Below are 26,398 nucleotides of genomic sequence, written 5' to 3'. Positions count from 1 at the left end.
ATTTGGAGGTAGAGTTTTTGAAAAACAATTGGGATTAAATAAGGGCGGAGCACTTATACTGGCATTAGTGACTTTTCATGGAGAGCTAGAGTAGCAAGCCAGCATTCAGGCTCAGTTTTGCCATGTGATACTTTCTGCCGTGCTCTCATGAATCAAGAAGACCTTAATCAGAGGCTAGCATCATGCAGTTAGACTGCCCAGCCTCCAGAACCATGGTTAAATACATTTTTACTAGTTACCTAGCCTTAGGTATTTTGTTACAGCAACAGAGAACACAAAAGGACATCATTTCTCATTTAGATAAGGCCAGTGTACAGTTACCTGGCTTGCATATCTGCTTCCTCTGTTAAACTTTTCACCGTGTTGGGATTATTTTGGTTTTATCTCCTTTGATAGTCTCAAGTTCTAGTACATAGGAGATATTTGATAAAATTTGTTGTGTGGTCCAGGCATCGTCAAGAATCCAGCTGTCTTAGTGGCCAAGCAGAGAATTCTTCTCTTGAGAGTTAAACAAGAATTACTTACCTTGTTTTCCCTTAGGGTGAAGTTGGCTTTAAAAAGTTATCAGAAAGAAACAAATGAGAACACGGATTTGTCATTCATTGAACTCTTAGTCTCTCTTCCTAAAAGAGAAAAGGGGTGTGGCTGGGGAAGAGTGGTTTCAGCAGCACCTTTTTCTGGGGTCCAGGGATTTTTTTCTTCCATAGTTTTCAGAGCCAGAGCCCAGTGTATGTATGCCATGAATGATGTTCAAGATAGCTTTGGAGTTACCTCCTATTGGGTCAACTCCCAAAGTCAGGGACATGCTTCTACTTTAGTGTTAGAACATGGCGTCTTTCTTTTCTAATGCCATGAAAGAGCACCATGACCAAGGCAACTTAAAAAAATATACCATTTGTCAGATGATGGAGGCACATGCCTTTAATTCCAGCGCTTGGGAGGCAGAGGCAGGCAGATCTCTGTGAGTTCAAGGCCAGCCTGGTCCACAAAGTGAGTTCCAGGACAGCCAGGGTTGTTACACAAAGACCCTGTCTTGAAAAAGAAAAAAAAAGCATTTAATTTGGGGGTTCATGGTTCCAGAGGTTATGATCGTCATGGTGGGGAGCGTGGTGGTAGCAGGCAGGCATGGTGCTGGACCAGTAGTTGAGAGGTTGTATCCTGATCCGCAAGTTCAGGCAGAGGAAGAGAGCTAACTGGGGATGGCACAGGCTTTCAAAACATCAAAGCAACCCCAAAGACACCTCTTCCAAGGCCACACCTTTTAATCCTTCCCAAACAGTTCCACCTATTAGGGAACAAGTATTCAAATCATATAGGCTATGGTGGGGGGCGGGGCTGTTCTCATCAAACCACCACACCTGCTGAGGTATAGGAGTAAGTTGCAACCCACAAAAACCCCTCAATATAAATGAAAGGGGAACGCATTATCACAAGGAAAATGTAAGAGTTGGAGGGTGATTTTATATACTTTACAGCCTTAAGAGGTATATGAATCCTTACTTTGAATCTTTGTATATGAATCCTTACTTGGTTCTTTACTTAGACAAATCATTAAAAATTAAAAATCAAAAAATTGTATGTATAGATGTTTTGTCTGCATGTATATATACTATATACTATATGTATTCAGTGCCCCCAGAGGCCAGAATTGGACACTGGATCCTTTGGGACCACACTTACAGATAGTTGTGACCTGCCATATGGGTGCTGGAAATTGAACCTGGATCTTCTAGAAGAGCAGCAAGTGCTCTTAACCTCTGAGCCATATTGCCAGCCCCCAAATTATTAAAAAAAATGGAGACAATTGGTAGTATTTGAACAATGATAGCCGATAATATCAAGGAATTTTCTCAACATTTTGATATATAAAAATTGTATCCCAAATATATTTCATAAAAGAACCTTGTCTTTTGGCGATGTAGTTACGCCTATAAATGAAATTATATGGTAATTGAGATTTGCTTCAGAATAATCTAAGCATGGCCAGGAAGAAGACAGGAGCAGAGAGTCCAAAGTTGATTGTAAATGATAAATTGTAGGCAAAGTTAACTTGACAATTCTGTCTATTTTTATATACACATGGTATTTTTCTATAATTTAAAGTGCAACGTGAACCAGACTTGAAATCTGGTTATCCAAAAGGCTGATGGAGGAAGACTATAAATCCTAATCCATCTTGGGCTACAGAGTATGTTCAAGGCTAGACTGGGCTATCTTGGGTAAATTGGTGAGATCCTGTCTCAAAATAAGAAATAAAAAATGGGCTGGGAAAATAGTTGAGCTGTAGCGAATATGCTTGTTATATGTGAGCACCAACGTTCAATTTCTAGTAACACACACACGTCAGAAAAACAATTAATTCAATTTCAATGCCATGAAATAAGCATACTTTGAACAGGTTTTGTGCAAAAGAGTACTCAGTTCTGAATGTTGGTTAGCATTAAGGTGAGGCAGGAAAGGCATGGTGATCCGGGTGAGGGAGAACATGAACAAAGACACAGAGAAACACAGTGCCGAATGCAGCATATTCTCTGGGAAGACAGACGGACTTGATTTGGGGAGAAGAGGTGAGTGCTCTGGTTTGACTGGCATACAGTGGGCACTGATGACACCAGCATGCCCAATGAGCTGGTAGGAGCCAGCGTGCCTGTTGTTTTATTAGCAGTGCTGGCTGAATGGGACTGGAATCCGTACTGAATGTGCTGGATGCAAAGCCAGCACGGGCTGAGCTGACGCTCTTTGGAGAATCTCTTTTCTTCTTTACAAGACAAAGGCCACCCTGGGTCTTGCTCATGGCCAGTGGGACCTTTCCTACTTAGTCATGTTCATTTCCCAAAGAGCCAGAACTTGAAGGTCCAGAAATGATGGCTGACGTAACTTCCCTTGTCCCTGCTGGTAAGAATCAGTTGCTTGGCCAACCCTGTCCAGGAAAATGAGACCAGGGCCAGTGTTGCCCTGAAGCTGGGTTCTCTCCATCCTAATCTAGTGTTGATGCCTGTCTATCCCACTGCATTCTCATCTGTGTCTATGGCGCTGTTCTCACTTCTCCCCCCAGGAAGGAAGATATTGCTGTATTCATTTGACAGGCGAGGAAACTGAGAACCCAAGTGCAGAGATAATTTGCTTAATGTTCTGTGGCCAATAAAAGATGGGAGTGGGATTCTCTCTAGTTCTCTGGGTTCTTTGATCTCTTTTCTCCTCCTGCCTCTCCCCATCCTCCTCCTCCTCCTCTGTTCATCCCCTCCTCACTGACCCTCTTGAGACAGGGATCTATCTGTGTAGTTCAGCTTGGCCACAAACTCATAATTCTCCTGCCTCTATTTCACATGTACTGGGATTACAGGCCTGTCTCACCTCACCAAGGAGTACACTTGTTTCAAGCTCAGCTTCTCCCTGTAACTTCCCTGTCCTCCAGGATTTCAGGGCTCCTTTCTTCTGGTTGAACCAAATAATAACAGGCTGTTCTGTGATTGGTAGTTGGCTGGGAGGGTGTTCTACATGTATCAACTGTTTCAGGTCCTAAAGGAGGCACCAGAGTCTTTTCCATTTTGTAGATGGGGAAATTGAAGAACTGACGGTTGGCAGCATTCAGAAAATGAGAAATCAACATGTAAATCCTAGATTAAATTTCTTGGGCTACTTCTTTCTGTTTAGCCGAGAATTCACCCAAATGAAGGTGTGAGAATACGCAGGAAGAGAATTTCTTTTACCACTGCACTGAAATCTCTGCATGGCGGTCCTTTCTTTGGTTGTCGCATTCACGTAGCATTTATAACACGGCAGGCTAAACACATTTTAATTCATTAGATATCCATAATGACCATGTCATAATTATTCCCATTTTATCAATGGGGAAACTGAGGTATTAGCCAATACCACAGAGCTAATGAAGGAGAGCGCTAGGGGTCAACCCAGCCAGTTTGGTACCTGAGTCCATGGTCTTGATTTCAGTATGGTCCCATGTCCAAGCCCTGCACTGGGATACCCCCTGTCCTAGATGGTTTAGGCTGACTTGGATTCCAATCTCATGAGGGTAAATTATAAAGACCAAAGTGATTAGGGACTGATTTGACTTAACTTAAGCTCTAAGTCAAGTATTAAGAAGTTGCTCAATTCAACTTGGTCAGAAATGCATTGTAAGGACTGACCGTGCCTCTACATTAGTTGCCATCAGAGCAGAACTACAGCGTTTGCCGCAGGAGAGTTTAGTGCTTAGTAGCCATTACTGTCCTTTTTGGGCTCTGCTCTGCTCACTTCTCTTGCATTCTGTCTTGAGCCTGCAGCCCACTGCTTACTCCCTCTCCGCGGCTCTAACTTCTTCAATGCTCTGCTCACCTCAGTCCACTGTACGATGCTCACTTCCTCTCCTCTTCAAGTCTAGCCTTGTTCTCTGGCCTTCCTGTGATTTGCTTTGGCCAATGAGATGTGAGCCAAAGTGGTAGGAGTTGACTCCAGATGGGGCTGTTAAAAGCCATTAAGAACCCTGCCTATACCTCCTGCAACGGTCCGAATGCTATCTGTTTTCTGTCTTGTGTCCTAGAATGAGGCAATCCTGTGCAGAGGTCTCAGGCTACCCACAAGAGACATGTAAAATAAGTTTAAAATCCTCATGGCTGTGGCATGTGGAATTGTTTCTTTGACGGTCTAGTTCTTTATACAAATCGAATGAATGGCTGTTTTATAAGCTTCTCTCCTATGGCACGAGGGTGAAATGTTCCCTTGCAGGCTCATGTTGAATGCCCAGTTCCCAGCTTGGAGACTTGGCTTTTTGAAGGCCTTGGGGCCCTTAGGAGGTAGGTCCTGGTTGGTGGAGGTAGGCTGGAGAGGTAGAGCTTTGGAAGGTTATACTATCCCTGGTGTTGGCCTGTGCCTTCTCTTGGCCTGTTGGGATGAGAGGGGTCTCTGATACATGCTCCCACCACCAAGATCTCCACCCTGCCCTTTTCAGTTTGACGGCTGAAAGCCCCTATGAAACATGAGCCCAGTGTTTCTGTCACGTGATGGGAAAAGTAAAAAGTAAAAATCCATCTTGTGCTACAAAGACATGCAGTGTCTTGATTCAAGATCAAATTTCATATTGCACCTTATTGTCTCTCCTTCCTTCAGCCTAATATGCCTTCCTGGAGTCCCCAGTAGGTGTAAGCTCCACGCTGATTCTAGGTACCTTCCTACATATTGTTTCCTTATTGCCCACTGTGAAATATTCTTACTCTGTCTTTTGCCTGATCGTTTTTTACCTATGACATTGGCCTCGCTGACTTTCAGAACAATGTGAAGACCCATGATGACTGTGCTGTTGAGTGGATCTGAGTGATAATTGTCCACTAGATCATACGGCGCAGGACAGATGCGGTTCTATTTACCGACTAGTCCTAGCATTGGCATAGTGTCTGGCACACAGTGGGCACTTTCCCACCAGCGTTTGTTGAGGAAGCGGTTAACAGACTCAAGCTGAAGTGGTGTGATTACGGGAAGGAAGCTGGCACCTGACTTCTTGCATTTGCATCCCGCCCAGGTGATTACTCTTTGCATGACCTCCAGCAACCAATCCCTGCTCAGGAGCCTCATCTACAAGGGGATAAAAACTATACTCATCTCACGGTGTGGCCTCAAGGTTAAAATGGATTAAATGGGCCCCTGATTTATGGCCCTGCTTGCCTAGTGTACCAGTTCACATCCTACTATTGAGGCTGGGGCTGGTATTTTCTTGGTTCTATTTCCAGGCTCTCCTTCTAAACAGCTACGATTAGAACCAGCCAAGGAGATACCCTGGTGGGAGCCAAGAGGAGGATGGAGAGGAGAGAGTTTCCTTTCCACAGTGTGGCAGCAGCAGCTACAGCTGTAAAGCATTCTCCAGCTGCTTCTGACATCCCCAGCTCCAGCTAGGCCTCGCTCGGCAGAAACCTCACCTCCCTTGGTAATTCTAGCTCCAGCCAATCCTCTTCTCACAGAGGTGCTAGTCATGTAGTATAGTGTTCCCATTTTGATGGTGCCCTTCTACCTCAAAAGATCCAGGTATCAGCCACACGTGTCCCACCCTCACCACCTGAACCCTTGCTTCCTTGTGCTTCTCCAGATCCATGGCTGATGGCTGTGCCCTACAGTTATCCCATCCAGGGCCATTTAGATGCCCCTTCTCTCATAGGACCCACTTCCTGATGCCTGATAGCAAGAATAAATCACAGAGAGCAAGCACTCTGGGGACACAGGAAGCCCCAGGTGGGTGTGCAACCTTGCAGCTATCCAGGCGGGTAGGATGCCATACTCTCTTTGGAACCCTGTGGAAGATCCCACACACATAAAACTCATCCAGGGTAACGACGCTGCGGTCAGAAAACCCATCTTTTGGAGAAGCCCCAGCCCACACCACAGGTCATGATGTACCCAGCAAAGAAAGACATGACTTCTGTAGCATTAGCAATTTTTTATTTTTCCTTTTTTGTTGCATAGGAAATGCAGTACTTGCTTCCAGTAATTGTATTGTAATGTGAGAAGGTGGTAGCACTAAGGGTTGAATACAAGAGTTAAACTAATCCACACCAGCTCGAAAACCCTGTGGAGATTTAGTTGATAAGAATGGACGCCCACAGTGATTCTCAACCAATTACAAGTTTTCACAGAACACAGTCAACGAAAAGGGTAACTATGAGAGTCAATACAAATATGCTAGAGGCACAAGGGGCCCGGCTCATAAAAACAATTTCAGACCAAGTTATTAACACGGGGTGTTTCGTTTCACAATAGGTCTCTTTTTCCATCATGTAAAGATTTTAATCCTTTCCCCCACAATTTGAAATGAAAATCAGAGGCACTCTGAGGAGACATTTTTTTTTTATTTCCATGTGTGATGGAAAGGGTTAGCGGGAGGGGAGAGAAGGAAGCATGGACTTCGCCTTGACAGTCTCCCTAAGGACCTAATGGGACCTGCTGGCAGTCCGCGTCTACTCTGGCTGGCATCTCAGTGGCAAGGTTGCCAAGACCAGCAGAGAGACAGCAGCCTGAGGGGGAACAGAGCTAGCAGCTCCCTCACACCTGCCTCCTACCACAGCCAGTGGCCTGAGACCCTTAGTTGAGAATGCTAACAGGTTATTCGCAAGAAAAAAAATTTAAAAAGTAAGAATACTACAAGTAACAGTCAAGGGAAAAGGAAAACCAGCGTTAGGTATTTTGGAAGCTGAGCATTGAAGAGCAGGAAGAATGGCCTATTCCTTGGATAGCACTTGCCTTTGAAACCACTATAGAGGCAGGAAACTTCGTATTTTCAAGTCTGTGATACTTTCTGCCAGGAACTTGCTCTAGTGAGATAAGAGGTAGGACTTCTCCTGTGCCCTCTCGTGGTCCAGATACAGTTTACAAAGTTCGACCCAGATAGCATGGTGAGTCTACGGGTAGGGATGCGTGGCACACAGAGCAGGGGTCCTCAATGTGCTATAGGCCCATGCTGGAGTTCTCACATTGCTTCCGAGCATGGCTGGGACCTAGTTCCCATGTCTTAGCCCTCTAACTTGCTTGCTGGCTTAGTGAGACCCTTTGGAGAATGAGGCAGATGGGTGCTGGCTGGTTCAGGGGGAAAATTAAGAGAAAGAAAAAAAATCAATTTGGAAAGCAAGTAGTTTCAAATTTAGACCCGAAAAAAAAAGAGCATATTAAAAAAAGCCCGTGTTAATAGCAAACTTCTTTCTTATGAATCGAGCCCAAAGTTTGTACAGAGTTATAGTTTGGAAGAAAATATTGCATCTGTGCATGTAACTGAATAGCCACGTGAATTCTTATGATTTTTTTTCTGTTTAATATGAGGAAGTCTGGTGTGAGGTGGATCAAGCATGGGTAAACTGTCCATTAAGATGTCAGTGTCGCCTAGCTCCTGCGGAGGGTCACAACAGCGACTCTCATTTGGAAATGTTCTCAGAGTGGTTTTTGCAGTAGCGCTCTTGAAATTCAAATGGTAGTTTTGAGACAAAAATTTTACCAGATACTGATTTCTGAAATCAAACACCCATGCTTGTCCCTTAGGAGAAACAAAATGAAACAAAAAACAAAAACAAAAAAATGAAAACAAAACACACGTAATACTGAATTTAAGTAAGTGTACACCTCCAAGATACTGAAGACAGCCGGAAGGAAGACAGAGTTCGCGTTCTCAGTGAAATACCTCAAACCTAGCTGACAAGAACCGAGGCAGAAAAAAAAAAAGACTAACAGAACTTTGAGTAATATTCATACAGTTCACTAAGCATTATGGAATAGCATGCATAATATTGTACGGTTATCTTACATCACCTATACCAGAGGTCCTGACTGACAGACAGCGAAGGCTACCGGTGTAGAAAAATCTTACTTCAGAAGAGCAGTATAATACAGATTTCACAGGCACTACATTTTAATATATCAGGTATTATGCTGGTTTTCTTATAATTCTTTCTGTCCTAAAGCTGGCATTATAACAATGACCAAAAAGGCAAGGATTGAAGTAAACGGAAAGTAGATACCAAAGTTGATATAGTTATTTTTTTCTTCAGATAGATTAGTGCATAGTTCTCATGCAGATAAACACTGCTATGCATTTACACTGTTGGGAAGCAGAGTGAATTGAGCCCAAGTTGTCACATTTGTGTAAATCATTTTGTCAGCCTGTAATAGCACCATGTAATGGATTTGCATTAAACATTAAATTGATTTCAGAACTGGTGACACTAGTTAAGTACTATGGAATAGCTTCAATATACCTGCTATATATCAAAGCAATTTTCATCCCACTGCTTTTTTTATTGGGAAAAATAAAGGGGAAACATCCATGACACTAATTAGACAATTGCACAGCCTTGGACGTGGAGAAGGCAGAGTAGGATTAGGGTCAAACAGTAAGTGCATGCATTGACGTCAAGACAAAATGGCCTCGGAAGCCCATGTAAATGAAAGCCATGCCCGGAGGGCGGAGCAGCCTCTGGGACTGTCTGGGAAGGTCTGGCGGGTAGGCTGGGAGGCACCACCAAAGCGCTCCTCACTGACCACACGTCTCGTATTTTACACCTGACAATGGAGGCCTGCTACCAGAAACCAGAAAGAAAAAAGAAGCAAAGAAAAACCAAAAAGACAGAGACACCCAGGTAGAGATGAGGGGAGAGACTCTGATGGAAGGGAATATCAAATGACATCCTTAAAAACCATTCTCCACCAAAAAAGAAAAAAAAAATCACAGGAGAAAATGTTTTCCTTTGCAAATAACTCATGATATCACCACTACAGAGGTTGAAGCACATGAGGATAAGGATCTGGGAAGGCGAAAGGCGACCTTTTTGAGATGGGTTTTGCATATTCCTGTGGGCTGACTGAAGATAGCACAGCGTGACTAGAGATTTGGATCCTGCACACTTGGACTGTCGGGGAAAGAAAACGGAAAGCTGGGAGAACGCAGACTGGAGGACCCATGGGAGTTATCTGGGTGATGGCGGCACTGGGTGGGAGTGAGCTAATGTCCCGCCATGAAGAGGCTGAAGAGACACGCTTTAGTGGGGAGAGAAGAGCTGGGGGGGGGGGGAGGAGCATGGCACCAGAGGGCTTCTGCCCAGGAGGAGTTAGAAAAGGAACAGTGGCCAGCAGAGGGGCCAAGGGCAAGCAGTGATCGGAAGATGTTGAGAGTTAGTGTTTGTGCCTCTGACTTCAGTTCCCAAAGAAAAAAATCTGGGGGGAGTCATTTGAGGGACCACTTTTGCCAATTGTGTTAATGCCATTTGATGAGAGAAGGGGAAAAAAAAATTCCAACATTTCTCAGAATCAAGGCTGGGCCTTCAAATGCTGATAGCTCTTGAGTCTGTCTGTCTGTCTCTACACCCTTGTAGTAATGTCTTCCTCAAGCACCTTCGCTCAGCATTGAACCTAAAACGCAAAACACGTGGGTTGGTCGGTGTTTTGTTCTTCCTACTTGATGACAACCAAACTACGGTTTCCCGCGGCTTTCTTGACAATGAAGCATGAACGGAACCGGAACTCAGTGTATTTACTACGTAACCCTTGTTTGCTATCACCCTACGCTGCCTCCACAATGGTTTAGAGCCTTGAAAACATTTTTTTTCCTGCAATTCTGTTCAGAGTTCCCTAACTTTAGCTTCATCAAACTTAATACAACAAAATACCTTCAAAAATACAGCACACCTGTAACGTTCATTTTGCAATGGTTCTTCAGTAGACCTACACTTCTCAAGCATAGGAATATGCTATACCATTGGCGGAAAATAACTGTATTTAAATACTTACAAAAAACAAACAAACAAACAAAAAGGAAACAGGAAAGTTTTAAACTTAAATCCAGTTCCCAAAGTGGGTTGAAAAGAAACGAAAAGCAATTCTATGAACGCTGCCTTTATAATGAACAATCAGAAATTTCACTAGGCTAATTTGACAGAAATTTTTCCTCATTTAGACAACATTACAAAAGTCCTGCATTATAAAATAGGGTAGAATAAATCAGTGTAATCAATAAAACTATACAACGATACAAATTATCTCTGAGTGGGCAGTTTATCCTCTTTCTTTGCAGCCGTGACTACAACATGCTCACTAAAAACACCTAAAACTGCCCAAACTATTGCTTAGTTGGTTTTGTTTAAAAAAGGGTGCAATTTTATTGTATATACAACCAATTTACTGGTAATACCTTGGCATTTTGCAAGGTTCTGACAAAATGTTTGTCTAGGCTTTTTTCCCTTCACTGTGAAGCACTGAAAGCTGCTATTTTCTTTCTTTCTTTCTCTCTCTCTCTCTTTTTTTTTAGTGCACATATGTCATAATAAAGTAATGCCCAGCTAAGTGCTAGAGGGAAGGCAAAGTAGGCTGCTGGCTATAGGAAGTGACACCGTACACTGACAATCACACCATACAACAGCGCCAAGCGACTATTCAACCACTTATCAGACACATATGAAAATCCAAAATGTTTTATTTTATTTTTTTTCCTTAAATAGAGATAACCAGTAAACAATTTTCAGAACTTGGAAGTTTAAAAACGTGCATATAAAAATGGGCATTATGTACTTTTTATTGAATGTGGATTGACTGCTCTCTGCTAAGAAAAGTGGGTGTGGGGGCTGAAGAGAAAGGAAGTTGTCTTTTTTTTTTTTAAGGCTTGCTTGTGAAAGGAACAGTTGTAAAAACAAAATTGCTTGAAGCAGGGTCAGCTTAGTGCTTCACAGTTTGACTGCTTCTCTAAGAGGAGCCCTTCCTGCGCACGTGCATCAAAAACCACAGAAGATACAAAGACAGACACCTAAAAACACACTGCGTCAAATGCAGCACTGACTTTGGTCAAATAAAAAAAAAAAGAAAAACTAATAATTGCTAAGCTTTTCTACATGATATAAGCAGGTATTGCATATTTTCATATATCTGGGGGAAAATAAAGGAAGACTCCAAATAAATTGAAAAACAATGCAGCAACATCCCAAATACTGATATTGTAAGCATCTACAGAGCTCAGAATAGCACTGCCACTGACCACACAGGACAATCAAGACTACGCCTGTCTGCGGAACAGCTAACTTTCTGTTTAGGTCTAGATGTTGAAATGGACGATGGCTGACATAAAGTTACATTTACAAAAAGTGTCTCCGAATGCTCGAGTAGGGAGAACCCCTTCAACAGAGGGGCGTGTGCAACAATTCCACAAGTCACCACTATCCAGGGCAAGGCACATTGATATGGAATTTCTGTTTTCGTGCAAATTAAGGAAAAAAACAAAAACAAAACAACACCGTTTGGGGGTAAAGATGAGGAGCAAAGTGTCTTCCCAAGAATTTCAGTTACTTGATTGTATAGGACAGTAGTTGAGCCCTTCTGAAGGGCTGAGACAGTTTAAAGGCAAGTGCCTAGAGAGGGTTACAATATTGTCTTAATGCACTCTACTTTATCCTACATTAGCTATATAAAAATTAGTTACTAACACTAGAACATGCAGAGACTTCCTCCGGCCAGCAGGGCCTGCCGGCCAGAACACATATATATGTATAGCATAGGAAACCTTGACGTTGCATGGGAAGCAAGGGGGTGCTTCGCTGTCTGGTAGAAAAATCACTTGCATTTTTTTTTGTTTGTTTCTGCTTTTTTATTTTTTTGTTCTTTTTTGATCTTTTTTTGTCTTTTTTTTGTTTTTAAACATAAGATACAAGACATTGGGGGGGGGGTGTGAACTTTTTTTCGTTTTCCCTAACGAGTACCCTTGATCTGAATGGGTACCAGCAGTTATTTCCCTTCAGCGTTGTCAGGATTAAAGTTTCCCAGAGCCCAGTTCAGGGCTTGCAAAGGGTCATTGAAACTTCTGGACAATGTCTGCTACAATGAGGCGCTTGATAACTGATTGATCTGGTGTTGCCATACACATGTAAAAATTTCCAGAATTGGCATAATTCATTATAGTGATTTCTAGCTTATAAAATTAACAGATACCATGATTTCATTTGAGTTATGTGCTTTGATAACAGAAAATAATTAATTAGCATTTAATGTAGTTAACATATTGTGGTAAAAGCACCATTAGATTTGTATTTTTTTGTTTTTTTTTTTAAATTTTCCTTCAGTTTTTTTTAAAGGGATACAAGTTTAACAATAAAAAACATAAAAAGCAAAAATAGCTCCCCTTTTTCTTGCAAGGCTGTTTTTTACCCCAATAATTTAGAGTCCTGGGGTGGAAGGACTTGAAAAACAAAAATAGAATTTTCAACAATCTCTATCTTACAAAGATACTTAGCTATCCAATGAAATTGCACTTCACTCAATTCAAAATTCGATTGTTTTGATTCCTGTCAGTTTCTGTCAAAACAGACCATCTTCCCCATTTCCATGTGAATTTTTGTGTCATTGTTGAAATTGTTGAAAAATGTTTTTTTTTTTAATGTAAGTGCAGCATTTCTTGAAAACACAACAAATGATAGCAGTAGTCTTTGCCGTCCTTTGGGAATTGTTCTGCAACATGGGTGGGTTCACTGTCCCTGCGGGCTGTGTTGTGTATGTAACTGCTGACTGCTGAACCAAACCAAACGAAAAGAAAGATCAACGCAACTGCATTTTCTTTTTCTACTATGTTACAGGAAAAAAAGAAAAAGAAAAAGAAAAAAAAACCATTGCCCTTTGAGTGTCCTGTAAGTTACAGATCGCAGATCTCAGCTACTACAAAAGATTCCATTCTCCAGGTGCTCCAGATGCTCAGGGAGGGGCACACCTGTGTGGGCAAAGTCATGAAATACTGTGAAAAGGCCAGGCTCGTAAGGGAAGTGTGTTACAACAGGAAGTTAGTGAGCAAGGCTCCTCCTCTGCCAGCGCTTCACCTAATGCTCACACCACCATCGAAACACTTCAAATGTCACACAGCCCAACCATTTCCAGCACCATATGAGAAATTACGACAGTCCCTAAAGTATTTTTTCTTTTAAAAAAAAAATCCCGAAAGGTTATGGCCTTTGCTGTTTGACCATAATGCTTGCTGTTTCCATGTACAAGTTGATTCGAGTCGGTTTTTCTCCCCTTCCACTGACAGTGAAGTTGTAACTGCGCTGGGTTGAGGTTGCGTCCATGTTACAGAGTTGAGAAGGGGTCAGGTGGTCTGTCTGGTTGATGGTGGGACGCTGCAACTTTTATCCCAGGTACCAGGACTGGAAGACAAAAAGAAGAATATACTTAGAAGTGCAGGTGCATGCTGAGATTTGGTGCACGGGCTTGTCTAGTGTGTGCAAAGCCCACAGAGATCCTCAGTGTACAAACACAAAAATGTGCACCAAGGGATCAGAATTGACCTTAGAGGTTTATGTGGACAAGGAATGGCGGGTGACAGTAAATCCCAAGCCACTGAAATTGAAAGCTCACTCCTCTGACGTTAAAAGTCATTATCTTGGTTGGGGTTTGCCAGTGTTTTGAGTATGTCTTACTAAGTGACACCTTTCTGGCCACACGACATTCACATCAGGTTTTGTAACCTAGCGGGGAGCAGTTAAAAGAGGCAAGGAACCTGGCTATGTTATTAGCACCTTGCTCAGTGATGGGTGGGCTCAAGAAAGAGAAGCAAATTGGTGGGAAAGTGGCTAAAGGGTGAGGTTAGGCGCTGTAGAAGGTAGTTATTGCTATGATTTTCTCAATATATTTTTCAGTGAGGTGTAGGTGCTAAAGACAGGTACTAAACATAAACACAGCATTCTGTGAACATGCCAGGTGGCTGGTGGAGGCAGCTAAAACAGAAAGGTCTCATGGGAAACACTGGATTGGTGGCCTGGGCTATCGGGAAGCTATTGTTACAAGGGAGAACTCAGGGTGCAAATTCATCTCCCACCCAGATGAATATACCTAGTTTTATATTCTTCTCTTAGAAGAGATCAATAGGACCACACCTTATGAACATCATCAGATTCAAGGAGGAAATGGGCCACTGCTTAGGCCTCATCCATGTTTCTATCCGCTCCATGAGCCAGTGGAGCTCTCTTTCAGCTTGTGGACCCTTCTTATGTCCCTTTCGTAAATGTCCAGGAGACCACGTTTATGTCTGCTGGCGTTTCTTTGTCAGCAAAGAAAGTCAGCTAAACAAAACAACCAACTACAGACAAATGCCAGCGTCAGTTTCCCAAGTGACGTTAAATAGTGTGTGCCTTTTGCCAGCTTTCCTCTGAAGTGCCCTCAAGAACTCACTGCGGTTGCTGGGAGTCAGAAAGTCCAGCAGCTTCTAGGCAAAGCTAATGGCTACAAGTTCAACGCCGACAGCACCAACTACGGTTACATCAGAACGGATTCCGGAGGGCTAAGGTTCACTCTTGTCAGAGAGCTACAATTAGGAAAAGTCGGGACTCCTTTGATCCCCGGGATAAATGGCTAAATGACAGCTCCAAGGATGTTGGTGTAAGATTTCCTGGTAACAACAAGCTACCTTTGATTTTCAGAGAAGCTTTAAAAAACAAAACAAAACAAACCACAAAACCACTCATCCTGTAGACTCGTAGATGTTACTCCCTGGCTGTGTGCTAGGGGGGAACACAAGAAAGCTGCTTCGAGCTGGAAAGGAAATCACCCTGGCAAAGCACACATGGCCTAAATCTAGGCGCACAAAAGGAAGATGAGTGAGAAAGAAAGGGAGGGCCGCAAGCCCCAAGCTGTATCTGTGGTAAGTCTCTCCTTAGTGCTGACTCAGATCGCTTGCCACATGCCCTCTGGTACAGCCCAGTCTGAAATGGAGCGGCCAGTGCTGGTCTCAATCTGTCTGCATGCTTTCTAGGGCGCTTGTGAAATTCGGGACCTCTTCCATGTGACAGTCAGGACTTCTTGAAGCAAAGGCTTGGAACCTGGCGAGTCAGCAGGGGGAGCAGTTTTCCGTCCCACTGAACTCAGGACACTACAAAACCCAGCAGTGCCCTGTACTTCTGTTTAAAAGCAAAGCAAAGCAAAGCAAAAAAAAAAAAAAAAAAAAAAAAAAAAAAGTTTCTTCACACATCTTACTATTCAGTGTGTGCCTCGCCCACAAGGTTACCCCAGAGCAGCTCTGTAACCCTTCACTGAAATAGGCTTTATTGATTGCTCTGGTCTATTGTTCTCTTTTCAAGTCCCCCAAGTTCAAGTTCATCCTGGTGTTACATCATGTCTGGTTGCTCTTAGCAACCAGACAGACCCAGACGTGACTATCATTAGCAAGAAACCCTCTGCTCTCCTCCCACCAACCTTCCAGTGGTTCTGACGTAGCAGGCCCACTGCAAACACACTGAAGTATTTATTCTGCCTAATTTATGACCTACCCAGCAAGCTAGACCCCCACTCCAAAAACCAACACTGTTGTATATTTAATTAATCTGTCTTTCTTTGGCATTTGAGAAAGTTAGACAAAGGACTAATTATTGTGTTTCCCTCTCCACACTTTTCTATTGGGGGGGGGGAATATGTGCATGGGAAAGAAAGCTATGAGGCCCGGCATCGGCCCCTCCCCTTTTTCTTTCTGCCCTATTGACATTTCATGAAATACTTTAGCTGCTTAACGGAGTTAGAAAAAAAAAAAACCCTACGCTGTGAATGTTACTCCTTCTGAGTTGGTATTCAGTAACACAAATCAACTCATGACATGTTTAAATTTAAATGCTAACCACACACTCTCAGACTTACTTTAAAGGTTAGTTTTTAATCAATAGAAGTTGCTGACTCTGGGTTTTTGAGCTGCACACTGCAACTCACGGGCTTTTGTCTAATGGTAAAGCTTGGGAACTTTCTTCCTTGAGATGATTTTAGCAATGATTTGCAGACACAGAGGCTATTGTGCTCCACCAGCAACATGTCAATAGAGGAGCCGAGCAGCCCTGCGGTGGGGTGTCAATATGACTCCTAAGGCAGGGGTTGGGGGTCTTTAATAACCCATGAAAAAAACCTTAATTAACCCTTTCAGGCCCAAACCAAAACCCATTCTTCCACTTTGCACTCCTGTAATTTGACCATTCGTACTTATTTCAACATCACACTAATCTTCATGACAATTAACCCAGCTACTTGACCAAGGGCTTTCAGAATGAGAAGTCAGGGGAACCACACACGAACTTTTTCTTTCTTTCTTTTTTTTTTTTTTTGAATGAGGTTTCTTAGTAAACTATCTGTAGAAATATAGTAGAGAAACACTTGTAACAAACAATAAGAAGAAATTCATCCACTTTATCAATTCTTCTGTCTATCAGTTTGTAGTTGAAGACACTGCTAAAGGCAAAGAGACGGCAGTCACCCACACAGAGGTGCCCCTGGATTTCTGTAAACTTTTATCAACTGCTAATCACATCAGATGGATGGGAGAATACCAGGAAAGGTCTTTTTATTTTTCGTACGTTTTCCCTTAATGTCTGCTATTTAAAAACACTGCAAGTTTGAGAACGCTCACTGGAGAATGACTCTGCACCTTCCTTCTTGGGACAGAAAAAAAAATAGAGAAGGAATCTGAGGCTGGTAAATTCTTGGGTTGAATCAAATCATTGGGAAAATACCAGCACATGAAACAAAATTCATCTGTGGAGAGTCAAAAAATCATCCTCAGATCTGACGTCCGCTTGGGTTTCATATGGCTTCTGCCTTCATACTTTATAGTCTCTTAATCTGCCCTACTGTATCCAGGCCACTACAAAGGAGTCTCTGTCCCTTATCTGCAGCGAGTGGCAATATTACAGCACAGCATCGAGGATGTTATCTTGATACATTTACATTGAGGAAGTAAACGCTGAGCTTTGATCTATTTTTTTTTTCTGCAAGAACATTCGACTGCAGTTGATTTGGTGGCCCATAAATCCACACTCCCACAAAGGCTCTAGTTTCAGAAAATTAGCCAGTTCCATTCGCAACGTCCACGGTTCGGGATGTTCCAGGGGTGGGAGGGAACCTGTCCGCTTTCAGTGTTCAAGGTGAAACATCAAAAGGAATCTGCAGCCCAAGACAAGAGCTCAGCTTTCCCTCTAGCCGGTCAGATGGAGAAGTAATCTCATCAGGTTGGAAAGTGCTGACTCAGTATTTAATAAAGTGCCCGCAGATGTGGCGTCTCTAAGGTATTCAACTCATGTAATGCAAAACAGCTCCGCGCTGAACGCGCTTATAAAATTTCATTTAACCATTGCAGCACGGTTCTCGGAGGAGTTTTATCACACGTCCCGCCCCTTAATTTACAGCTCCATGAAAGTTCCAGTCCCATTCTGTGGGGATTCTGGAATGCCCACAGTAGTCAGGATTTACGAACCATAAACAGCCTCCGTCCCACTGCATCCTAAACAAGAGGGTTGAGGCGGCAGTAGGCACTGTGACAGCGGCAGTCTGTTTCTTCTCTTGTGCCTGGCCGTGAGCAATTACAAGATGGAGTTGGTTCTGAGTCTACTGAAGATGGGCAACAAAGCTGGCGGGCTCAGCTCCTTGTTAACAACCAATATTCTAACACATACAACGTCTTATAGAGCCTTTTATGGGTCTCTCTCTCTCTACTCAGAGGGCAGGGCATACATTTTAAAATCAAAAAGGAAATAGGCCTGAGATAATTATATTTCACTTGGTGGTGGTGGTGGTGGTGGTGCTGTGGAGGGCAGGACAGACTGTGACGGCAGAATCTGTTTTTCAAATTAAAAAGTTAAACAAAAGGTCTCAAGGGCAAAGTTTAACGCTGAACGGAAGGAGGTTGTTAATGTGGAATCCAGAACTGGGCGTGACTCTTAGCTTTCTTCTCCTAGCAAGGTGGGTTATTTAAGGACATTTACACACATAAATGGAAACAGGAATATACAGGAAGCTCCCCCCTCCAACACATCACACTGCCTACCAGGCCCACAAGGGACACAGCAAGCAGATCGGCTTGAGCGCAGCTACCATTTTGACCCTCGTGGCGATGCCGCCTCCGCTGGACCACACTATTCCAGTCAGTCATTTTTGGCTTCCTGTTCTTGTTTGCATGAACTAAGCCTACTTTTTAGCACAAGTGAGTTGTCTTTGGCAACTAAGCCAAAAGCCTGGGGGGCCTACCCCCCATCTCTGACACAGAAGGAGTAGACAGACCTCTGTGCGGACTCCTGGCTTCTCCTTTTAGGATTAACCATTTGGGAGTCCTGAGTCACTTGGTCAATAAGCTCCAATGGTTTGCAGTCTGCTCGGTGTTATGTACAGGAGGCTCTGGGGATGTTAGGAGTAGAGAAATGTGGCCTCTGCCTTTAAGGGCTGTGGTGCCCAACAGGAAGGGGCTGGCTTTAGACTTCTGTGCCCTTCATGATTTCTCCAAGGATCTTGATAAACTTTGGTTGACTGATAAGGCCGGGTGTCCAAAGCCCCCACACTGAACTCCACTGATGGACAGAGTGACAGCAGATACGAAGAGCTCTGAGGTTCTGGAGTGCTGGGAATGAAGGAGGATGGCAGCCATGAGCACTGGATTCTTCTAGAAAGGGTGGCATGCTGTATACAGGTGTTAGTTATGGGTATTGCCAGCCTCGGGCTTTGATCTCCACAGCCATTTTTTCTTGTCTGATTTTATTTTGTTAATTAAAGAAAGCCTGTTTTTAATAACTCTAAACCAAGACTTGTTTATTGTACAGGAAACTATTAAAGCATTAATGGGCCGTGAGTGGCCTCGCTTACCTTTGCAGCCTTATCTTTTCACCCCTTGAGCTGTGTTAAACTCCTTCCAGAATCCCCCAAAGCTAAATGTTTCCTCCCTGCTGGGCCTTTGGCACAGGCTATGCCTTTTCCTTGCTATGCTAACACTTGCTTGTCCCCAGGGTCTAAGATTAAATGCCTTTTTTTTTCTTTTTAAATTACGTGTGTGTGTGTGTGTGTGTGTGTGTGTGTGTGTGTTTGCCCCAGTGGGATGTGGAGGTCAGAGGACACATGGCAGGAGTTGGTTCTCTTTTTCTATGTAGGCCTCAGGGGTTGAATTCAGGTTGTTAGGCTTGGGAGCAAGTATCTTTACCTTCTGAGCCATCTCTCCCGTCCCCAGATGCCCCCTTTTTTTTCTGAGGGCCCATTTTCAGGGACTTACCAATAGGGTTCTGATATGTTCATCTAAAATATTATATTACCAATAAAGACTCAGGAGTAACGGAGGAGAGACCAGTTGACCTCTCCACACTTCCCTGATAGAAGAGACCACACCCTCTCTAAGTCCCTCCCTACTCCTTCCTGTGCATCTTCTCCATCAGTATCCTTGGCTTCTCTATGGCTAATTTGGGTCAGCTAGTTATTGGTTCCACACCTCCCCCCCCATTCCAGGCTAACGTTATTAACACAGTCTTGGGGAGTCACAGTGCGAGCAAACATCCCACAGTATAGTTCACCTGCTACTACGCTGGGGCTATGACAGTCTGCTTCTCCCCAGGAATGCCACTTAGGCTCTCAGGCGAGGCATCCCCAGGGTCTTGCCCAGTGGCTGACAGAGGAGATGCTGAGCAAATGTTGGTAAGTAAAGGAAGAGAAAGCAGCACCCTGGTTCCCAGAGCCAGGCAGGAGCTACCCCAGGTAAAGTACTACATCTAGATGGGTGTCCACAGCACGGCTAGGTCACATATACACTCACGGTACATGCTCTGGCCTGCTGCAGCGATAGGCACCCTCCCTAGAGAGGCACACGTCTCTAAGGGCCGCCCCGGGCAGTTCCGACTGAAGGGCTGTTGCAATGGGGCCAACTGTAGCCAACTGCGTCAGAAGCATGTGCAATAGTTTTGTAACATGGCCTTCTGCCTGCTTACTCCTTACACAGCCCTTGTCCAAACCACCGTTCCCTGGGGAATGACTACACTGCTCCCAGCCAAGACCTCTGCTTTGGTTCAAACCTCAATGTGGGAAAACACTAATCTTTTTACCCAATAAACCAGCCAGTACCTACAGAGTTTGTGAGTGCATGCACGACCCAGTCCTGCAGGCTGTTCCACAGCTGGAATCTCACCATATCCCAGCGCACCCTGGTGTCAGCTCTTACCACCAAGTCAATTTTCTTCTTTACATTTTCCTCTGTTACTCTCGCCCCACGAAACCAAAGACTTCTGTGTTTAAAAATTGCCCTCTGGCCCACTTGTGTTTGCTCCCAAGACCTACTGGAGGACTATTCCCCCCGGCCCGCACCTGGCCTCTGGAGTTGGACTCTGCAGGAATACTGGTTACCTGTTCTCTGCGGACCAGCAGATTTAGTCAAGGTTGGGAGGGCCTGAGTCTCAACTCCAGGAAATGGAAGTATCTTTACCCATTTTGAGAGGGTTAATGAGGTAATACTTGACTGAGGGCAAGTTTAAGAAACCAAGATCTGGGTTCTCAAATGATAATTATGGCTGGCCCGAGTGTCTTGTGCGTCCTACAGGGGAACCATTTCCTAAGAACGTGGTCGCTCAACCTAGTGTTTTCTCATATTGAATGCTAGATTTTGTTGTTGTTGTTGTTGTTGTTGTTAAAAGTGCCAGCTGTACGGTCGCCCTTGCCTAGTTGCAAGGGAAAGTTCTTGAGAAAATTAAAATCTGTCTTTAATTGTGGTATTAGAATCAGAGCAGTGGACCCTACAGCACAAAGGGAACTGGCTCAAGGCCCTGAAAAGCACCAGGCTAAACTGAAGGCCTTCCAGGCTGGGGATGAGGGGTGCGTGGGGAGGGAGGGAGGGAGGGAGGGAGACGGGGAGTAGTCAGGAAACCAAGTGGGACAGAAACAATCCTATTTTGGTTTTTGTTAGTGAATGGCATACTACATAGATCAGAGACTTCTTATAAAACACAAGCCCCCACTGTACACAAAGCACAGGAAAACGTGAGGAAAAGGGGGGAAAAGTAAAAGCAGCTTAGGGTGTGTTAACGCTGCTATTCTGTCAGCTTAAAGAGTATTTTATGCTTGATCAACAGCTCTTTTTTATTGTGCTTTTCTTTCATTCATTGAAGACATCAAAGCGGGCCCCACCAGAGTACCTGCCCTTCTGGGGCGCTTGGGAGGAGGCGCTAATGAAGCCGGCCTCTGGGAGCCGGAGACCCCCGTGGACACGGCAGTTCAAAGGGAATATTTCAACAATGATTACATTTTGTAAATCTTTTTATGAAAGAGACAGCTTATTTCCTGCTTTTTCATGAAAAATAGATTCTATCCATTAAAGTGAGTCCGCGCCACGGAAGCTGCCTGAGATCTGAGGTGCAGGCGTGGAGATTAAGGGGACAGCGACCCGACCCCGATGAAATTGTCTGGAGCTCCTATCTGCTGGGCTGGGGTGACAGTACCGGATGTGCTGGGTGGAGCTGAGGTGGTGGCAGGGCCTTGCTTGCTTGGCCTTGGAAAACGGGTTGTGAATGTGGGGTGAAAATTTATGTGTGTGTGTCGGGGTTTGGGGGTTTTATTTTCTCCCTCGGACCATGCTTAGGATTAGTTCTCTTTTATGTTTTGATTCCACAAAGATCGACATATCAGGAAACACTGAGCCACCAATACTTCTACAGGGTACAAGAAAGACAAAAGGTGATTTTTCTTTCCATTTCATTAAGTGCTACATTTAATGCTTAGAGACGTAAGACAAACCCCTTTAAATAGGGGAAGTTAGTCATAAAAAGAAGAGTTTCCTCTTAAGATACAAGGAGGGTTTTATTAGTATCTAATGTCTGTCTTAAGAGGCAGGGTCTAGCCTTTTATAAGTTTTGATTTTCATATTAAAGCATTCTTTCCCTAACTTTTTCCTTTTTTCAAGGAGAAAGTTGTATAGAATAAAGGCAAAAAAGGGGACATGATTTCCTGGGGAGCTACAAGATGAAAAAAAAAAGTGTGTTTTCTACATCTTGGATTCCAGTTTTTATTAAATGCCTGCTGTCTAACAAGGGCAGACAGTCACACTTGGAGTTGGCTGAACGGTGGCCCAGGGAGGTAACTTTTTTGTTTGAAGAGATAGGCAGGGGAATGGAGGTCGGTGCTCAGTAGAGCATAGCCCCATCTTCTAATAACCGTTCCACCAGAGCTCTTCCTCCCAGAGATGGCTGGGGCTTACAGAAAACCCACCATGAGGACTGCCATTCTCTCCGTAGGGAGATAAAGCCAGGGAAGGGAAAAGGAACGTGACAGTTAGAGGCCCGGTTATTGCAGATTTCTCCCAGAGGCATCCTGCAGCAGAGTGCCCGGAGATCTGGACCCCTGCCAGGAACAAACTTTCACCCTTCGGCCCCAGGAGCCTCTGTGAGTGCCTAACACCTGCACCTTCATACATGGTTGTTGTTTTAAGACAGGGTTACATGTAACCCAGACTGACCTTGAAGTCACCATACAGCCTAGGATGACCCCAAGTTTCGGATCCTCCTGCCTACCCTCCCCCCAAACTGGGATTATAGGCTTATGTCATTATACCTGGTGATTTGGGGACTTTCTTCCCAGTAGGTGCCTCCTGCCTGTCCCGTGTGCAGGTCTTTGCTTCTTTGCTCTTTTGCTTTAGTCCCCTGTGCCCGGTCTCTGTTCTTTCCTTTCTGGCCTGGTTTCCGACTTTCTACCTCAAGTGAGTCTCTCCCTTCCTGACCTGTGGTAAAGCCATGGAGGAATCACAGAAGACCCCAATCTCTCAAAGGCGACAGTTCTTCCTACTCCACTCACCATGAGAAGGAGGAAGAGGAAAGGAAGCCACAGCCCCTTTGCCAGGCAGCTGAGACTGGGGTCTACAGTGCACCCAAGGCAGGCATAGAGGCCATCTGAACAGACCATGGAGGAAGCCGTCGCTCTGCAGAACAAAGACTGGGAGGGCTGTGCAGCACAACTGGGCACAGGTCTGGGGACCAGGGGTCTTGGACTCATACCCAGACTCATCGCCGACTGGAGTGGAGCCTTCTCTGATTACACTACAAAGATCGCCACTCCTTCCTGTCTTCTCTTTCTACGACGGCAGTTTTTAGATTCCACTGGCCCAGGAATCACCGTTTCTTTGTCCACAAAGTGGCGGTGATTTTGAGAGGGATGAGAGTATTCACACCCGTCCCACTTGAGGTTAGAGTAAGCCCTGCCTTGGAAAATGCCATTCCAGCTCTGCAGGATGCAGGAGGCTCAGCTTAACTTTTGTGCACCCCAGGCTGCAGGAAACACACTTAAACAACACAAATCAGCTAAACTGGCCCCAAATGTGAGCAACCATTAGGGAAGCCCCGAGATGGGGAGTGGGGATTACCAGTTGGTTCCCCTCCGCTGGCAACCCTGGCAAGGGGAATTCCTGCTTCCCTCAGTGCATTCTCTGAGCTCCCAAACCGGGGCCAAGACCCATGCTTCTCACCTCCTCCAGAGACCTCCAGAGACTGTGACAGGACTTAGAGTTTTCCAATAAAAGTTGCCTTTGTTGAGAAGTGACTGGCAAGACAAGACCACACTGAGGAGTTTACAACTTGGGTGACAGTGTTTTACCCCTTAATGCTGAAACAGCACATGCTTTTATGTTCCTTCTGAATTGTGTAGATTAAATTTACAACTAAGCAGTACTCATGATTACAAACAATTCTTTTCCCCCAAGAATTTTCCCTGGGGTTGTAAAGAGGCAGCTTGTCTATGAATTGGAAGACAAGGTGAACATCGCACAGTGTGTCCCAAGTGTCAACCTGAAGGGCCTCACCAGTGATTCGGTCACAGATGCACCATATGTGATGGGCAGCGTGACTTGGAGAGAAGAAATATCATCCTAGCAGAGAATACTTATTTTGACTTTCTTGGTAAGAATTTCTAAAGAGATAATCTTATAAGCTAAGGTAGATTCAAGAAGGTATTACAGAGAACCAGGCGTGCAAGCACGGAACCCCTCGCTTATGTTTTTGGCTAAGTTCCAGTTGGTAGGGCTCTACCAGTGACAGAAATTTCGGAGCTATTCAGAACACATGCAGAGTGCTAGCTCAGGGGAGTCCCACATGTCTACAATCGCTGTGTTATTGTTTAATAAAACCAGTACAGACTGGATGACTACTAGATGCCTGTCAGGCCATTTAAGGGTCCTTTTCCCCTGTTAAACTATTGTACTAATAGGAGAGCCTATTGTTTATTTCACGAGAATGGTGGCAGGGTCAAACGATGTATATCCCCACCTTCCTTCTGACTCAGCACTTACAAGCATCTTGCAGATGTGCAAAACTGTGCTATTCTAGAAGATGGTCCAGTTAAAAAAATAATTTAATATTTTCCTTGCTGTTAAAGAAGTGAACTGTCTGAGCTAAATAAAGTATGACTTCCTATTCGGCCATAACATTTCTGTATCATTCTGCAGAAACACACTCATGAGTTCAAGTTCAGGCTCAAACTAAATGAAACGCCCGTCCTGAGTTTATCACCCGCTTCACTGACATGATTCTCTCTGAACTCTGCCAGCACAGTGTGCCTGTTTCCAAGGCTTGGTGCAGGAATGTTTTAAGGCTGGAGTCTGGACTGCTTCCTAAGGCACAGCAGAGCTCTCTGAAGCTCCAGGAAGTTAACATTTCTGCAGACCTACTTTAGAGCAGGAGAGAGAAAAGATTCAAAACCAACGGACTAGATCTGCCCAATTTTCCCTATTAGGTATTGATTCACCATCATTGGAAGGGTAAATCATGGATTCTAGAAGTATATTCTAGAATTCCATATCCATGACTTCAAGTTTTCTGCAATAATTTTCAACCTTTTGTGGAAGTGGCCAATGCACATTAGTTCTTCTCAAATATGAAGATGTGGGGTTACTTATAATACTTTCTTGTGGGGTTACTTATACTACTTTCTAGCTTGTGAAGGAAACAGAAAAGAGTTAACAGAAAAATGTCCCTCGCAAAATCTCATTTTATATTTCCAAATAAAAAAAACAAACCAACCCCCCCCCCCAACAAACAAACAAAAAACTACGAGAGGTTTTGGAGGTCAAAAACATCTTGGGAATTGCAAGCCAATAAATGGGCACCTAAGAGGAAGAGCCGAAGTGGAGATTGTAAATTGTTTCCTAGGAAGCAACTGGAGAGAGCTAGTTCCTGGCTAGTCAAGATCGACACTCGAGCGCTTTGAGCGCTTTGCTAATCAAGGGTCCAGGAGTGGAGAGGAGACAGCCATGGTCTTCATGGACTGAAGGGAGAAAAAGAGATTGGCGGGCTCAGCTTTTTGTCTTCTCTCTGGGAGAGAGAACACCACACAGTTGCACTTAGAGTGACCATCCTCTCACGGCATCTCTTCACACAGAACAGTTCTGTCTGAGAACTGATCACACCCAGCCAAACTACAGGTTGCTGGTCCCCAGGTTCATCGACAGTGCTCCTCCAGGGTGAGCCAGGACACACTACATAAATGGCTCAAGAGTCACAGCTGCTGTGTGCACTGTGGGGCTCAGGAAATAGACCAAGGGTGGATTCGGGCAGTCACGGGATCTGTATCATTGACTTTGTTCATCACTTGAGAGGGGACTGAGACCGCCTCCCTAGTGTGGTGGGTATGAGGACGAAATGGAACAAGGTGTGAACAGGGTTTGTCATCCGATTATCCTTGCAAGTCCAGGGGACTGGAACAGATGCTGTGCTTTAGGAGGATTTCTCCCCACCTGCGGCAAGACAGAAATCCTTCCCACGTGCTAGCTCGTGGGCTCTTCTTGGATTAGCAGGGGAACAGCACATGTCCACTGACTCTAGGCTAGATTTTACTCTGTCTCAATTCCTTGAACTCGGTTCCCTTCCAAGCTGAAAAAATATCCAGTATCTGAAACTGACACAAGCTTCAAACCAAACCTTTTGCTGTGAAACCTGTAAGTTGCTTCTAGGTAACGTGGACACAAGTAACATGGGATTCGTGTTGTACAGAAATGGGCTTGAGGCTGGTTTCTTTGGGTAGCAGTTTACCTATGGGATGGCATCCGAGCTCATAGCTCTGAAGGATGTATTGGCCTTGACCCAGAACTGACTTGCAATCTGCAAACTGATGGCAGCCTATGTATGAGCTATCTCCCCTCCTCCATCTGGCT

General features: G+C 44.3%; 1 protein-coding gene across 4 annotated transcripts in view; it reads right to left on the bottom strand.

Moving 5' to 3' along the window:
• Positions 1–12,072: 12,072 nt before the first annotated feature.
• The window catches only part of Nfia (nuclear factor I A), a 335,086-nt gene continuing 320,760 nt past the window's right edge, over positions 12,073–26,398 (bottom strand). For all 4 annotated transcript variants that reach the window (XM_075946348.1, XM_075946347.1, XM_075946349.1 and 1 more), the window contains one exon: positions 12,073–13,640. In XM_075946348.1, coding sequence (XP_075802463.1) covers positions 13,623–13,640 — 18 coding nt within the window. In that variant the 3' untranslated portion in view covers positions 12,073–13,622. The remainder of the gene's footprint in view (positions 13,641–26,398) is intronic.

This window comes from Microtus pennsylvanicus, chromosome 13 (assembly GCF_037038515.1).
Source record: "Microtus pennsylvanicus isolate mMicPen1 chromosome 13, mMicPen1.hap1, whole genome shotgun sequence".
NCBI classification, from domain to species: domain Eukaryota; kingdom Metazoa; phylum Chordata; class Mammalia; order Rodentia; family Cricetidae; genus Microtus; species Microtus pennsylvanicus.
The sequence above is the reverse complement of the archived record's forward strand: the minus strand, read 5'-3'. Positions and strand labels throughout refer to the sequence as shown.